Source organism: Peromyscus californicus, unplaced genomic scaffold, assembly GCF_007827085.1.
Source record: "Peromyscus californicus insignis strain IS unplaced genomic scaffold, ASM782708v3 Scaffold_4__1_contigs__length_199733344, whole genome shotgun sequence".
NCBI lineage: Eukaryota > Metazoa > Chordata > Mammalia > Rodentia > Cricetidae > Peromyscus > Peromyscus californicus.
Genome location: NW_026294562.1, coordinates 194,339,516 through 194,355,387, shown reverse-complemented (window position 1 = coordinate 194,355,387; position 15,872 = coordinate 194,339,516). Strand labels below are relative to the sequence as shown.

The window sequence follows — 15,872 nt, the reverse complement described above, 5'->3', positions numbered from 1 at the left end:
AGAATATACTTGATGTTTTCAAGCAATTTAAATCAATAACATAATTCTTAGTAGTTTATATTATAGAAGAATATGGTGAGGTGGTGGGACTGGCCATCTTTAATCCGAGAAGAGGTGGTGTGTAGCTGTCCATCTCAGAAGAGCAGAGGCAGATGCAGGTAGATCTCTATGCATTCAAAATATCATTATATTCACAGAAGGTTTCAGACAAGCCCAGATACATACTGAGGTCCTGCTCTTATGAAAATACAACCTGGATTTCAAGTGTGGATAACTCCAATAGCTCCAGTATAAAGTGGCTCTAGTAAAATTGGATGACTGTAGACAGAAATTTTACTGTAAGCAGATGACCATGTAAAAGCACAAAGAATCAAACCCATACTCTAACTGAATAACAGATATTTTCAGTAGAGTTCATGTGGACTTCATCTTTGAAATTCATGTCTTAGTATGAGAACTATGTTGAGTTTTGAACTAGGTTTTGAGAGGGTTATTCCTTCTAGAATGTGGCCTCTTTCTGATGTGATGAACTGAGTTCCTATCTGGCCTTATTAAGATAATATAGCACTTAGGGACAAAAATGAAGCCAAGGAGGGCTGCACTAGAAGCCAAGATAGAGAAGACTTCCATAGCCACCATGACCTTCCCCTGGGTGCTGTGGTAGACAGGGAGGAATGTGATCCACACACAGAAGAACACCAGCATGCTGAATGACAGGAACTTGGCTTCATTGAATGTGTCAGGCAGATTCCGGGACATGAATGCCATTGTAAAGCTCCCAAGTGCCAAGGTGCAGAGGTATCCCAGGACTCCATGGAAGGCAAAAGATGACCCCTTATTGCACATAATGATGATATTTTCATGTTCAGCATGATAATCTTGGTCAAGGAATGGAGGAGAAGTCCCTAGCCAGATTCCACAGAAGACAAGGTGGATCAGAGTACATATGGGGATGATAAAGTTTGGGGCCTTTGATATTATTAACCACCTCACCACTCTCCTTGGAAAAGTAACCTTGAAGGCAATAACCACAGTGATAGCTTTGGCCAACACAGTGGCAAGAGCCACAGTGAAAGCACCTCCAAATACGATCTGCTGCAGGATACAGGTTGTGGTGTTGGGGTGGCCAATGAAGAGCAAGGCACATAGGAAACAGACAGTGAGTGCAATAAGCAATGTGTAACTAAGGGTCCTATTGTTAGCTTTGATGATTGGAGTGTCTCTGTGCTTCACAAAGAGTCCAAGAATCACAGTTGTGAGTACAGAGAAGCACAGAGCTATGGTTGTGAGAGACATCCCCAAGGGGCCTTCATGGTTAAGAAAACTCACAGCTTTCTGGAGGCAGTGTTTCTTCTCTGTCCCTGCATAATGACTCTCTGAACACTTCATGCACTTTTCCATATCTGATCAGAAATGAAGGAGAGATTTAATCCAAGCTGAAGTTATCCCTTTTATTCTAAGCCATTTTTCTGTACTTTTGGACAGAACTACTATCTACATCACTTTCACTTTTTCCTCAGGAACAAAGAAACACTAACACTGTAGTGAACGTTTTCGTATCTATACCACCCAACTTTCTTATCTGATATTTCAGTTATTATATATGTGAACTTATAAAGTGTGTTGATACAACTCAGCCTTCTTTCCTCTTGCTCCATTCCTCAACTTCTCCCACTTTTACTTCCCAACTTAATGTGCTCTCTTATCTCTTCTTTATACATTTTAATACTCACTGAGTCTATTAAGTGATGCTAGTATTTATATATTTTGGAGGCAACAATTGGAATATGGGCAACATTTCAGAGTCCACAACCTTAAAGAAACATGATGTTCCTCTTTTGGTAGTAGTTATCAATTACTAGTAGCTTCTCATACAACCCACCTTCTTTATAGTGATATAAATTAAATACACCTTACACTCTTCTCTCTTATACACCTTCAAGCCTCTTGTGCTATTGGTGTATCGCTTTTGGAAGTTATTAGAATACTGATTTACAATACATAAACATACTTTATTTTTGAAACCACATTATGTCATACATCATTATGAATTTGAATAGTGCAAAAGAGGGAGTATGCTCTTGAAATTATTTTCATAAAATACACTTCTTAAACATAGGGTATCAGTTTTCTTATCATTATAAATATCTTCCTGTTTTCTGATATTGACTCTACTCTGTGGAAGCTTTAGTGAATAGGCATTACTACATTGTTACAGGCTTGACTAATGCACTAGTGAATAGTCATCTTTCCAATTGGGAAAAGGTCAGAACTATTGAGACAGTTTTAGGGTATGAAATAAAACAGTGTTATAATATTCTGCTCTTGAAAATTCATAAAATTCACCTTGTATTTGAAGTACAAGAACAGTGATTTGTGCATGCCAGATTTCCACTGTCATTTTTTGTATGATTTTAAAGAGAAACTCATCACCAGATTTTCAATTTTATTTTATTGACACATTTTATTAACATATCATTGAATTAACTTTAGTAGAATAAAACTTATTTCTATATACCTTGTAAATAATGTATCCTTCAGATATTGTGATACATTGTTATATCTGTTCTTAGGACCTGCTTTCAAGGTATAACTTCAGGCTCTGTTATTTCCTTCTCTTTTATGTGGAGGTGTTCATTTTGTTTTAGTTTTCTAAGTTTTAATAGATGACTAACATTTATAACTCTATTCCTTACTGAAGGCACATGACACGTGTAATAAAAACTCCTGTCTGTGTGTGTGTCTATGTGTGTGTGTGTGTGTGTGTGTGTGTGTGTGTGTGTGTGTGTGTGAATATGTGCATGCATATTCACTAAAAGTATGTTTCTTTTGAATAACAGCTTGAGGGCACAGTCTTTTACATCTCAATGTGAGAAATTCATGAAAGAAGTTGCAGGAAGAATGTAAAAGTCAGAGGTCATGAAATACTTCAAGGGAATAGAAACTTCCAGACACAACTGGGCAGTTGAATATATAAATTCGAGATTTGATATCATGAATAAAACATGTGAAAGCTCGGGGCAGACCAAATATCATTATGTATGGAGAGATGGAATAAAGTACTACACTTAACTGAGAAGCTATTTGACCTCATAGCTGCTATAAAGGGAAGACACTTTAACCCGGTCGGTGGTGGCGCACGCCTTTAATCTCAGCACTCGGGAGGCAGAGCCAGGTGGATCTCTGTGAGTTCGAGGCCAGCCTGGGCTACCAAGTGAGTTCCAGGAAAAGGCGCAAAGCTACACAGAGAAACCCTGTCTCGAAAAACCAAAAAAAAAAAAAAAAAAGGGAAGACACTTTAAACTTTTAGAATGTGACAGTAGAAATTAGTCCGTATTCCATCAGGGATTCTACTCCAAAGATTATTCAGGTAGCAGAAATTGAATTCAATGAGTTTTTCTTAATTTTTTTTAACAAGAGAGAAAGAAGTTAGGTAGGAAAGTGGAAGATTTGGGAGGGTATGAATATGATCAAAATATATAGTATGAAATTCTGAAAGAATAGAAAACATTTCAAAAGTTAAATAGACAAATTTAGTGTTAGGTATGGAAATACTAGCTTTTAAAAATTTTTCTTCTCAGTGAAATATGCTGTGAATATTTTCATTAGCTATTCTTTAAATGGAGATTCTATATTGCAGCTCTTAGATCTTCGTACTAATCACAGTAATAGACCATTGGGACTGCTTTGAGGATATTGTTTTATATACTGTTTGGCATAATTGGAGGATAAAAAATGGACATAATCCTATTCATTAAGGAAATTTGAAATTTTAGTTATGCTGTACAGTCAATAATTATGCAGTAGGGATATCAAACATAAACTGCTAATTTTCTGTTCTTGCTGGGAAGAATCATTATTAAATAACCTATCCTACATTTAGGTGAGTTATAATCATTATTAAAATACAGTTAGGAAAACATCCATTTTGAGCACTTTATTACTATGTGTTAAATGAAGTGGGTCTTATCAGTGCACTTGGTCCAGTCAGAGCTGGCAGATTCAGGAAGCCTCTCTTACTTGTCCAGAGGGGAGCTCTTGTCCAGATGAGAGGTCCAGGGCAGAATGGGAGCTGGGGGCTGGTCTCTAAGTCTCAGGAAGTGGCTAGGGTCGCTTGTCCAGATGGGAGGTCCAGGGCAGGATAGGATCTGGGGGCTGGTCTCTAAGACTCAGGAAGTGTTTGGGGTCTTGGGAGGATGGGCATAGGGACATTCAAAGACAAAGCCAGATTTAAACAATACTTATCCACAAGCCCAGCCCTACAGAAAGCACTAGAAGAAAAATTCCAACCTAAGGAAGTCAGATGCACCCTCCAAATAACAGGCAATAGAAAATGCCACAGCAGTAAACCCCAAAGAAGAGAAGAACACACACACTACCACCAAAAAATAACAGGAATGAACAATCACTGGGCATTAACATCCCTTAATATCAATGGACATAATTCACCTATAAAAAGACACAGGCTTACAGAATGGAAACGAAAACAGTACCCATCTTTCTGCTGCATACAAGAAACACACCTCAAATTCAAAGAAAGACACTACCTAAGAATAAAAGGATGGGAAAAGATTTTCCAATCAAATTGTATTAAGAAGCTGGCAGGTGTAGCCATCCTAATATCCACCAAATAGACTTCAAACTAAAATCAATCAAAAGAGATCAAGAAGGGCATTACATACTCATCACAGGAAAGATCCACCAAGATGAAGTTTCAATTCTCAACATTTATGCCCCAAACACAAGGGTACCCACATATGTGAAAGAAACATTACTAAAGCTTAAACCACATATAAAACCCCACATATTAATAGGGGCAGACTTCAACACCCCACTTTCACCACTGGACAGATCTCCCAAATTGAAACTTAACAGAGAAATAAAGGAATTAACTGATGTCATGACTCAAATGGACTTAATCGATATCTACAGAACATTCCATCCCACCAAAAAAGAATATGCTTTCTTCTCAGCACCCCATGGAACCTTCTCTAAAATCGACCACATACTTAGCCACAAAGCAAATCTCAACAGATTAAAAAACAATTGGAATAACCTCCTGCATTCTATCAAACCACCATGGTTTAAAGTTAGACTTCAACAACAACAAAAACTGCAGAAAACCTGCAATCTCATGGAAACTAAATAATGCTCAACTAAACCACCAATGGGTTAAGGAAGAAATAAAGAAAGAAATTAAAGACTTCCTAGAGATCAACGAAAATGAAGACACCACATACCCAAACTTATGGGACACTATGAAAACAGTGCTAAGAGGGAAATTCATAGCACTAAATGCCCACAAAAAGAAGTTGGAGAAATCTCACACTAGTGACTTAACAGCACACCTGAAAGCTCTAGAAGCGAAGTCTGCCAGGAAGAATAGACACCAGGAAATTATCAAAGTGAGAGCTGAAATCAATAAAATAAAAACAAAGAGAACAATACAAGAAATTAATGAAACAAAAAGTTGGTTCTTTGAGAAAACCAACAAGATAGAAAGCCCTAATCCAAACTAACCAAAAGACAGAGAGAGAGCATCCAAATCAACAAAATCAGAAATGAAAAGGGGGACATAACAACAGTCATTGAGGAAATCCAGAGAATCATCAGATCATACTTCAAAAACCTCTACTCCACAAAACTGGAAAATCTAAAAGAAATGAATAATTTTCTGGATAGGTTACCACATACATAAATTAAATCAAGACCAGATAAACTATTTAAATATTCCAATAACCCCTTAGAAAATAGAAACAGTCATTAAAAGTCTCCCAACCAAAAAAAGCCCAGGATCAGATGGTTTCAGTGCAGAATTCTACTAGATCTTCAAAGAAGAGTTAATATCAAAACTCTCTAAATTGTTCCACACAATAGAAACAGAAGGAACATTACCAAACTCCTTCTATGAGGTTACAATTACCTTGATTCCTAAACCATATAAGGATACAACAAAGAAAGAGAACTACAGACCTATCTCCCTCATGAACATTGATGCAAATATACTCAATAAAATACTGTCAGACAGACTCCAAGAGCACATCAAAACAATTATCCACCATGATAAAGTAGGCTTCATTCCAGGGATGCAAGTGTGGTTCAACATATGAAAGTCCGTCAATGTAATATACCATATAAACAAACTGAAAGGAAATAAAACCACATGATCATCTCACTAGATGCAGAAAAGGCATTTGACAAAATCCAACAACACCCCTTCATGATAAAGGTCTTGGAGCGATCAGGAATACAGGGAACATACCTAAACATAATAAAGGCAATTTACAGCAAGTCGGTAGTCAACATCAAATTAAATGGAGAGAAACTCAAAGCAATTCCACTAAAATCAGGAATGAGGCAGGGCTGTCTGCTCTCCCCATACTTATTCAACATAGTACTTGAAGTTCTAGCCAAAGCAATAAGACAACATAAGGAGATTAAGGGGGTACAAATTGGAAAGGAAGAAGTCAAGCTTTCCTTATTTGCAGATGACATGATAGTATACATGAGTGACCCCAAAGATCCAAACAAGGAACTGATACAGCTTATAAATACCTTCAGCAACATAGCATTATACAAGAACAACTCAAAAAATCAGTAGCACTACTATATACAATTGACAAACAGGCTGAGAAGGAAATCAGAGATACATCACCCTTTACAATAGCGAAAAATAATATAAAATACCTTGGAGTAACACTAACCAAGCAAGTGAAAATCCTATATGACAGGAACTTTATGTCCCTGAAAAAAGAAATTGAAGAAGATGTCAGAAAATGGTAAGATCTCCCATGTTCATAGACAGGCAGGATTAACATAGTAAAAATGGCAATTTACCAAAAGTAAACTACAGATTCAATGCAATCCCCATCAAAATACCAACACAATTCTTCACAGACCTGGAAAGAACAATAGTCAACTTCATATAGAAAAATAAAAAGCCAAAAGAATCCTGTATAATAAAACAACCTCTGGAGGCATCATGATTCCTGACCTCAAGCACTACTATAGAGCTACAGTAATAAAAACAGCTTGATACTGGCATAAAAACTAACATGTGGACAAAAGGAATTGAATTGAAGACCCTGCTATTAATCCGCACACATATGAACATATAAATTTTGACAAAGAAGCCAAAACTATACAACAGAAAAAAGAAAGCATCTTCAACAAATGGTGCTGGCGTAACTGGATATCAACACATAGAAGGCTGCAAATAGATCCATATCTGCCACCGTGCACAAAAGTCCAAGTGGATCAAAGACCTCAACATAAATCCAGCTACTCTGAACCTGGTAGAAGAGAAAGTAAGAAGTAGTTTTGAATGCATTGGCATAGGAGATCACTTCCTAAATATAACACCAGTAGCACAGACACTAAGAGAAACAATCAATCAATGGGACCTCTTGAAACTGAGAAGCTTTAGTAGAGCAAAGGATACGGTCAACAAGGCAAAGCGACAGACTACAGAATGAGAAAAGGTCTTCACCAACCCCACATCTGACAGAGGACTGATATCCATAATATATAAAGAACTCAAGAAATTAGACATCAAAATGCCCAACAGTTCATTTAAGAAATGGGCTATAGAACTAAACAGAGAATTCTCAACAGAGGAAACTCAAATAGCTGAAAGACATTTAAGGAATTGCTCAACATCCCTAATCATCAAGGAAATGAAAATCAAAATGACTCTGAGATACCACTTTATTCCTGTCAGAATGGCTAAGATCAAAAACACTGAAGACAGCTTATGCTGGAGAGGATGTGGAGCTAGGGGAACTCTCCTCCACTGCTGGTGGGAATGCAAGCTTGTACAACCACTTTGGAAATCAATATGGTGCTTTCTTAGAAAATTGGGAATCAATCTCCCCCAAGATACAGCTATACCACTTTTGGGCATATACCCAAGGAATGCTCAATCATACCACAAGGTCACTTGCTCAGCTATGTTCATATCAGCATTGTTTGTAATAGCCAGAACCTGGAAACAACCTAGATGCCCTTCAACTGAGGAATGGATAAATAAAATGTGGTACATATACACAATGGAATACTAGTCCACAGAGAAAAAAAATGACATCATGAGGTTTGAAGGCAAATGGATGGATCTAGAAAAAAATCATCCTGAGTGAGGTAACCCAGACTCAGAAAGACAAACATGGTATGTACTCACTCATAGGAGGATACTAGATGTGGAACAAGGATGACTGGACTGCTACTAACATCCCTAGGGAGGCTACCTGGAAAACAGGACCCCAGGAAAGACACGGGGATCGCCAAATGATGGAGAAATGGATGATATCTACATGAACAGCCTGGACTTGAGTCGGGGTAATGAAGGGTGAGGTTCGAGGGAAAGAGAGCTTGGGGAAGCGGGAGATCCCAGCCGGATCAAGAACAGAGAGGGAGAACAAGGAATAGGAGACCATGGTAAATGAAGACCACATGAGAATAGAAAGAAGCAAAGTGCTAGAGAAGCCCACAGAAATCCATAAAGATACCCCACAATAGACTGCTGGCAAAGGTCAAGAGACAGCCTGAACTGACCTACACTGGTGATGGGATGGCCAAACACCCTAATTGTCGTGCTAGAAACACCATCCAACAACTGAGGGATCTGGATGCAGAGATCCATGGTTAGGCCCTGGGTGAAGCTCTGGGAGTCCAATTAGCAAGAAAGAGGAGGGTTTATATGAGCGAGAATTGTTGAAACCAAGGTTGGATAAAGCACAGGGACAAATAGCCAAACGAGTGGAAACACATAAACTATGAACCAATGGTTGAGGGGTCCCCAACTGGATCAGGCCCTCTGAATGGGTGAGACAGTTGATTGGCTTGATCTGTTTGGGAGGCATCCAGGCAGCGCGACTGGGTCCTGTGCTCATTGCATGAGTCAGCTGTTTGAGACCTAGGGCTTGTGCAGTGTCACTTGGCTCGGCCTGGGAGGAGGGGACTGGACCTGCCTGGACTGAGCCTACCAGGTTGATCTCAGTCCTAGGGCAAGGCTTTCCCCTGAAGGCGGTGGGAATGGGGAGTGAGCTTGGGGGAAGAGGAGAGGGGCGGGAGGGGGGAGAACAAGGAAATCCGTGGCTGATATTTAGAACTGAATTGTATTGTAAAATAAAATGAAATAAATGAAAGAAAAAAAAAAGAACAGAGAGAGAGAACAAGGAATAAGAGACCATAATAAATGAAGACTGCATGAGAATAGGAAGAAGCCAAGTGCTAGAGAGGTCCCAGATATCCTCAAAGATACCTCAAAATAGACTACTGGCAATGGTCGAGAGACAGCCTGAACAGATCTACTCTGGTGATAGGATGGCCAAACACCCTAATTGTCATGCTAGAAACCTCATCCAATGACTGAGGTAACCGGATGCAGAGATCCATGGCCATGCCCCAGGTGGAGCTCCAGGAGTACAATTGGTGAGAAAGAGGAGGGTTTGTATGAGCGAGGATTGTTGAGTACAAGGTTGGAAAAAGCACAGGGACAAATAGCCAAACTAATGGAAACATAATAACAATGAAACAATAGCTGAGAAGCCCCCAACTGGATCAGGCTCTCTGGATAAGTGAGACAGTTGATTAGCTTGATCTGTTTGGGAGGCATCCAGGCAGTGGGACCAGGACCTGTCCTCAGTACATGAGCTGGCTGTTTGGAACCTGGGAGTTATGCAGGGGCACTTGGCTCTGCCTGGGAGGAGGGGACTGGACCTGCCTGGACTGAATCTACCAGGTTGAATTCAATCCTCAGGGGAGTCTTTGCTGGAGGACATGGGAATGGGAGGTGGGCTGGAGGGAAGACCGGGAGGGGAAAGGGAGGGGGAGAACAAGGGAATCCGTGGCTGATATGTAAAATTAAATTAAATTAAAAAATAAAATTTACGGACCCCAAGAAAGACACAGGGATCGCCCAATGACAGAGAAATGGAATGAGATCTACATGAACAGCCTGGACATGAGTGGGGTTAATGAAAGGCGAGGGTTGAGGGAAAGAGAGCTTGGGGGAGCGGGAGATCCCAACTGGATCAACAACAGAGAGGGAGAACAAGGAATAGGAGACCATGGTAAATGAAGACCACATGAGAATAGGAAGAAGCAAAGTGCTAGAGAGGCCCACAGAAATCCACAAAGATACCCACACAACAGACTGCTGGCAATGGTCGAGAGACAGCCCGATCTGACCTACTCTGGTGATGGGATGGCCAAACACCCTAATTGTTGTGCTAGAAACCTCATCCAACTACTGAGGGATCTGGATGCAGAGATCCATGACTAGGCCCCGGGTGGATCTCTGGGAGTCCAATTAGCGAGAATGAGGAGGGTTTATATGAGCGAGAATTGTTGAGACCAAGGTTGGATAAAGCACAGGGACAAATAGCCAAATGAATGGAAACACATGAACTATGAACCAATGGCTGAGGGGTCCCCACTGGATCAGGCCCTCCGAATGGGTGAGACAGTTGATTGGCTTGACCTGTTTGGGAGGCATCCAGGCAGTGGGACCGGGTCCTGTGCTCATTGCATGAGTTGGCTGTTTGAAACCTGGGGCCTATGCAGGATTGCTTGGCTCGGCCTGGGAGGAGGGGTCTGGACCTACCTGAACTGAGTCTACCAGGTTGATCTCAGTCTGTGGGGAAGGCTTTGCCTTGGAGGAGATGGGAATGGGGGGAGGGGTTGGGCGGAATGTGAGGGGGACGGGAAGGGGGAGAACAAGGGAATCCGTGGCTGATATGTAGAACTGAATTGTATTGCAAAATAAATTAAAAAAAAATAAAAATAAAATAAAATAAAATAAAATTTACAAAATTATGTGGGGAAATAAAGCATATTGATTAGTACAGAGAAAAGGGGTTTCCTGCAGGAAACAATAGCTGAAGTTGATCAGAAATGTAAACCAATTATGAATTTCAGTGCCTACTCTGCACTATTTCAAGACATGGTGATGCACATTTCATATCCTAAATAAGAGAAGGAATACATTTGTCTCACTTCTCTCTAGATATTTTTCAGTTTTTAAGATAATGAGGAATCCTGTAGAAATGTGGAACCATTTCTGTAAGATTTCTGCTTACCTGTCTCATTGGAAATCTCATTGTCTGCACAAGGAGTGCAATCATAGCAGCAAACAGCCTTGCCCTCCAGGGAAACTTTCCTGAATCCAGGACCACAGCTCACACTGCACACAGACTGAGGAATCTGAGAATAATGGGAGCAAAGTTAACAAATTCTCATGCATTATTGAAAGTCTCAATAATATTTTTAATATCACATAATTAATTTGCAAGTTTTATTGCTATATAAGTAGAAAGAGAATTTGAGCATCTGTGATCAATACAAAATTGGTCTGAAGATTATCCCATTATTAGACAGTTTGGATCATAATGAGGTAGGGACAAGTTTGATGCAGGGAGGTCATAGAAGACATGACCTAGAAGGTCAAGTGGTCTTTCCAGATGGATCATGTCTCTGTGCATGCAAACAAATTGTGGGCATCCCTGTGAGAGTTTTTAAAGAGAAGTTTAAAGGGTTCACTCTAAGAGTGAGCATCACCATTCTATAGGCTGTTGTCTCAGAATTGAGAATGAGAAAAAGGTGATTTGTCATATTTACTTTTTTCTATTGACTGAGAATATGATGTCATCAGGAACCTCATGCTCCTAGAGCAATATATTTCCAAAGATAAGGGCTGAAGGCTCATACTGTCATCCAAAAGAAACACTTTCTTAAGTTACATTAGGTATGTATATATCTTTAGTAGCACAATAAGAGATAACAGACACACATGCACGCTAATATTTCAATTCAAGGGGTTGATAAAAGAAATGATAACTGTTTATCTTCTGTAATTTTAAGCATGGAAAAAAGATGAACTACATAAATTTTAGATACAGTGAAGGAATTCTAATGGAGACATTGTGTATTGGTTTGAATGAAAAGTGGCAATTATAAACACAGATATGTGACTATATATTTCCTCATTGGTGGTGCTATCTTGAGAGTTATTTCAACTTTGAGAGTTGCAGACTTAATGGCAGAATTATTTCAGTGGTTGGGGATTTTGAAAATGTATGGCCCTCACCTAATTCCTGTATTCACTCTCTGCTTCCAGTGTGTGGACTGAGACATTTTCTTTGAGGTTCCTGCCCATCTCTCCATGATTGCCACACATTGGCATGCCTCCTGAGTATAAAGGAAACTCGAAACAACAGAACCATAAGTCAGATAAACTCTCTTTTCCAAAAGTCAATTCTGGTGATGGTGTTTGATTATAGAAAGAAAATATAACTTATTTAGTTTTCTTTTGTGAATGTAGAGATTTTCGACATCAGAATGTCCTGTGAGACATTATGAGGATTGCATATACCACTTCTCAGTTGTACTTAATTTGTATCAAATTAACAAAATTTAATGCATGCACCACTGAATGTTAGCAGACATTTAAAGCTTAAAACATCCTTTTTTAAGAATCAGGGGATGATAAAGCACTGTTTTCTAGTAGTTACTGTTTGTCTTTGTCTACTGGGAATTTTATAGTACTGGGATTTAATTTCAAAAGTAGAATGTGTTATACTGGGGGATATATTTGTATTATTATGATAAGTTTAATGCATTGAGATAATATATAACCCACCTCCGAATATCTTTCTGGCCATTGTATCATCTTCTCAGATAAAGTTAACTGTTGATTCTGGGGAGCATTGGGCAAAAAATTTCCTACTTTCACTTTTAGTCCAATACCCTTGGGAAAATTCCAAAAGTTGAGAATATCATACTTATCATCATCTAACTTCTGTTTCCATTCTAAAGGCATGTTGGCTCCCACATGGATATTCCTCAAGAAAGGATGAAGCTGAAAGTGATGCAAGAATATGTTTCAATGTAGGTCTGAGAGTTTGACCACTAATGGATTATAGAATAACTCTCAATGTTCATTATCTGTGGTGTAGGACACAATAATAATGTAGATATCATTGAAGGTCAGCAATGATGGCCTAAGTTAATGAGATACAATTCTCCATCTGAGGAACAGTCAGCCTCAACAACATCTTCTATACAAACTTCGAAATGGAATCAGTAAGTATTGATTGAAGCAAATCTCAATTTCTTTACAAGAAAGCTATACCAATTTACACACAGGGTTCATCTCAAAGTTCATTGAGTAAAATGTGGGTACTTATGACTAAAATTCTTAGGTTTCTGGCGTAATAATTACAATGAAAAAATTGTGCAGATATTTGTGACACTATTTTTATAATGATTAAAATCATTTCTTCCATTCTGCTAGTATCTTATTCCTCAGCAACATGAACAGAAAGATCTGTACTCACCTGGAAGATACAATAACACATGAAGTATCTCCTCTGTATGGATACACACACACACACACACACACACACACACACACACACACACACGCATATATGTATGTATATATACATATACTATATGTAAAATACTGAAATACGTAATACCTAGTTTGGTGCCTCTGAAGACTCTCAAAATTTCACGTTATAGTTGCTCTAATACAATGGAAGGAATATTACCTGCCAGGGGATGAACGCCATTCTTTCCACATTTCCAAGTGGTTGCATTTGTACTTGCTGAAGACTCATCTCATGAAGACTGTGGGCCACAGTATAGACAGCCTTGTATGTATTGTAGCTGTCTTCATTCATTACCATGTCAAACATATGTCTAGGCAGTAATTCCAAGGAAGCATTGGGTTGGCAGTTCTCCAAAAGATGACAATCAAGCTCTGAAAATGAGCATTTGAAGAACAAAAACCACAATTTAGGAAGGTAATTGTCTTCTGGGTATTTATAAGGATTAACTGTTTGGATAAAATTTTTAAATTCAGTCACCTGCTCATGGTGTTGTGAAAAAATGAGACTTCCATGGAATGAATCTAGCAAGAAATAATCAGCGGTATTAGTAACATCCCACTCAGAGGTCATGACCCAGACTTTACTCGTCAAAATCTGTTGCCCTAGATTGCTCATTAAACCTTGTAGTGAATCATTGTCACCATAAATGATGATAATATTGGCCAATGTTTCCTGGATGATGCCAAGACTTTTCCAGTATTTGTATGAAAATGAATTCCAGGTGCTTTGAATCGTTTCAACAAAAGCTATGCAGACTTGATTTTTCTCCATCTTTTCTCTGATATCTGCTAGAAACTGAGTCCCTCTGTGATCATCTTGGATAAGCAGACCAACCCAGGTCCAGCCAAAATGAAGCATCAAAGAGACCATGGCAAGAGACAGAGTTGTGCCTTGGGGGGCCATCTGGTAGAGAGAAGTAAACTGACCTCGGTCATTGAAAATAGGCTCAAAAGGACCAACAGTGAGCTGAAGAGAAAAAAAATTGGAAACAAGAGAAAGAACAATGGTATTATGCACAATCCTTATTCTGCAGAAACAGATGGAAATGGTTAGCACAATGATGGATTCACCCTGATTTTAAAGGCAAATTTCTGTGAGAGATGTTTTCAGTAAATATCTGGCCTATTTTTTATTTCTATTAATCCTCCTTGTCTACTCCAACCTCCCCCTTCTTTTCCCAGTGACTGAAATAGAGGTTGATCTCCAATTATCTGGACAATTGTCATTGATATCTAGCTAATCCAAATATACCTTTTTACCTATGGACACACCTGAAATGTCAGCAAAGAAGATCTGCATTTTTATCCCATACAACTCCTCACCTGGGGAAATTTGTAGAGCTGAAGCAGTGTCCCAATATGGGCAGATTTTGCCCATGATGGTCCTGTTATTGCAGCAGTTAACTTTCTCTCCTTTACACATTTATAATTACAGTAAACATGGCGAATACTACTTAGGCCTGTGAGCCAAAACAGAGCATGCATAAGAATGTTTTTCTCACTGTATGGGACATTATAGAAGTCAAATCCCAGAGATATGTTTGGTAAAAGATGAGGGTTCCTGTTGATCTCCTCAATGACAAATATCAGGGCCAGAACCAACTGGTGTATTTTAAAATTATACCTGCAGAGAGTGAATAAAAACATACCCGAGGAAATTACAGACCACACAGAACTGCAGATTTCAACTTCAAAGACTAATGGACAGATTCCAGAATTCCTGGGTGCAGCTGGGTATTTCAATGTTTGTGGAAACTGCAATGCCTCTATACATAAGCACAAAGTATGAGAATTAAGCCCCTAATCTTGACTGAGACTAAATGAAAGACATTCAAGCCTTTAAAAATGGTGATGCTCGTCTTTAATCCCAGGACTTGGGAGGCAGAGCCAGGTGGATCTCTGTGAGTTCTGGGCCAGCCTGGTCTACAAAGCGAGTTCCAGGAAAGGCAAAAAGAACACAGAGAAACTCTGTCTCAAAAAATTAAAAAAATAATCTCTGATTTTGGCTCCAGCCCTAGAACTTCCAGATGCCTCAAAACCTTTTCATTGCCAAAGACAAAGGGGGCTTTACCCAAATGTTGGGACCATGGAAATTCCCTGTGATACATCATTCCAAATGATTGGACCCTGTAGCCATAGGATGGCCTCTCTGTCAAATATATGTGGAGAGTACTGCTAGCTTAATAAAAGAATAAAATCGAGTTAAATTTGTTAAGATCTGATGCTCATAGTATCTAGAAAAATGAGGTCTTCTACTGAGGAAAAAAATCATCAACTGTTTAATGACTGTTTGACCCAGTACAAGACTCTACTCCTGGCCCCAACTTGAGTTCAGTTTGTCATCAATCCAGCTATCCCTCTTGCCTGATGATGACCTACAGGTGCTCAGAGAAGACTGTCACCAGATGAATGATGAAACCAGGAACGTGGGAGATGCAATACTTACTTTTAGTAAAATTATTTGTGCCTAAACCAGGAACCT

General features: G+C 39.1%; 1 protein-coding gene across 1 annotated transcript in view; it reads right to left on the bottom strand.

Moving 5' to 3' along the window:
• Positions 1-474: 474 nt before the first annotated feature.
• The window catches only part of LOC128124285 (vomeronasal type-2 receptor 116-like), a 36,875-nt gene continuing 21,477 nt past the window's right edge, over positions 475-15,872 (bottom strand). Inside the window, exons 4-8 of the mRNA XM_052760449.1 lie at positions 14,714-15,014; positions 13,551-14,357; positions 12,638-12,856; positions 11,079-11,202; positions 475-1,403 (exon numbers count right to left, since the gene is read on the bottom strand). Of these exons, the coding sequence (XP_052616409.1) occupies positions 475-1,403; positions 11,079-11,202; positions 12,638-12,856; positions 13,551-14,357; positions 14,714-15,014 (2,380 nt within the window). The remainder of the gene's footprint in view (positions 1,404-11,078; positions 11,203-12,637; positions 12,857-13,550; positions 14,358-14,713; positions 15,015-15,872) is intronic.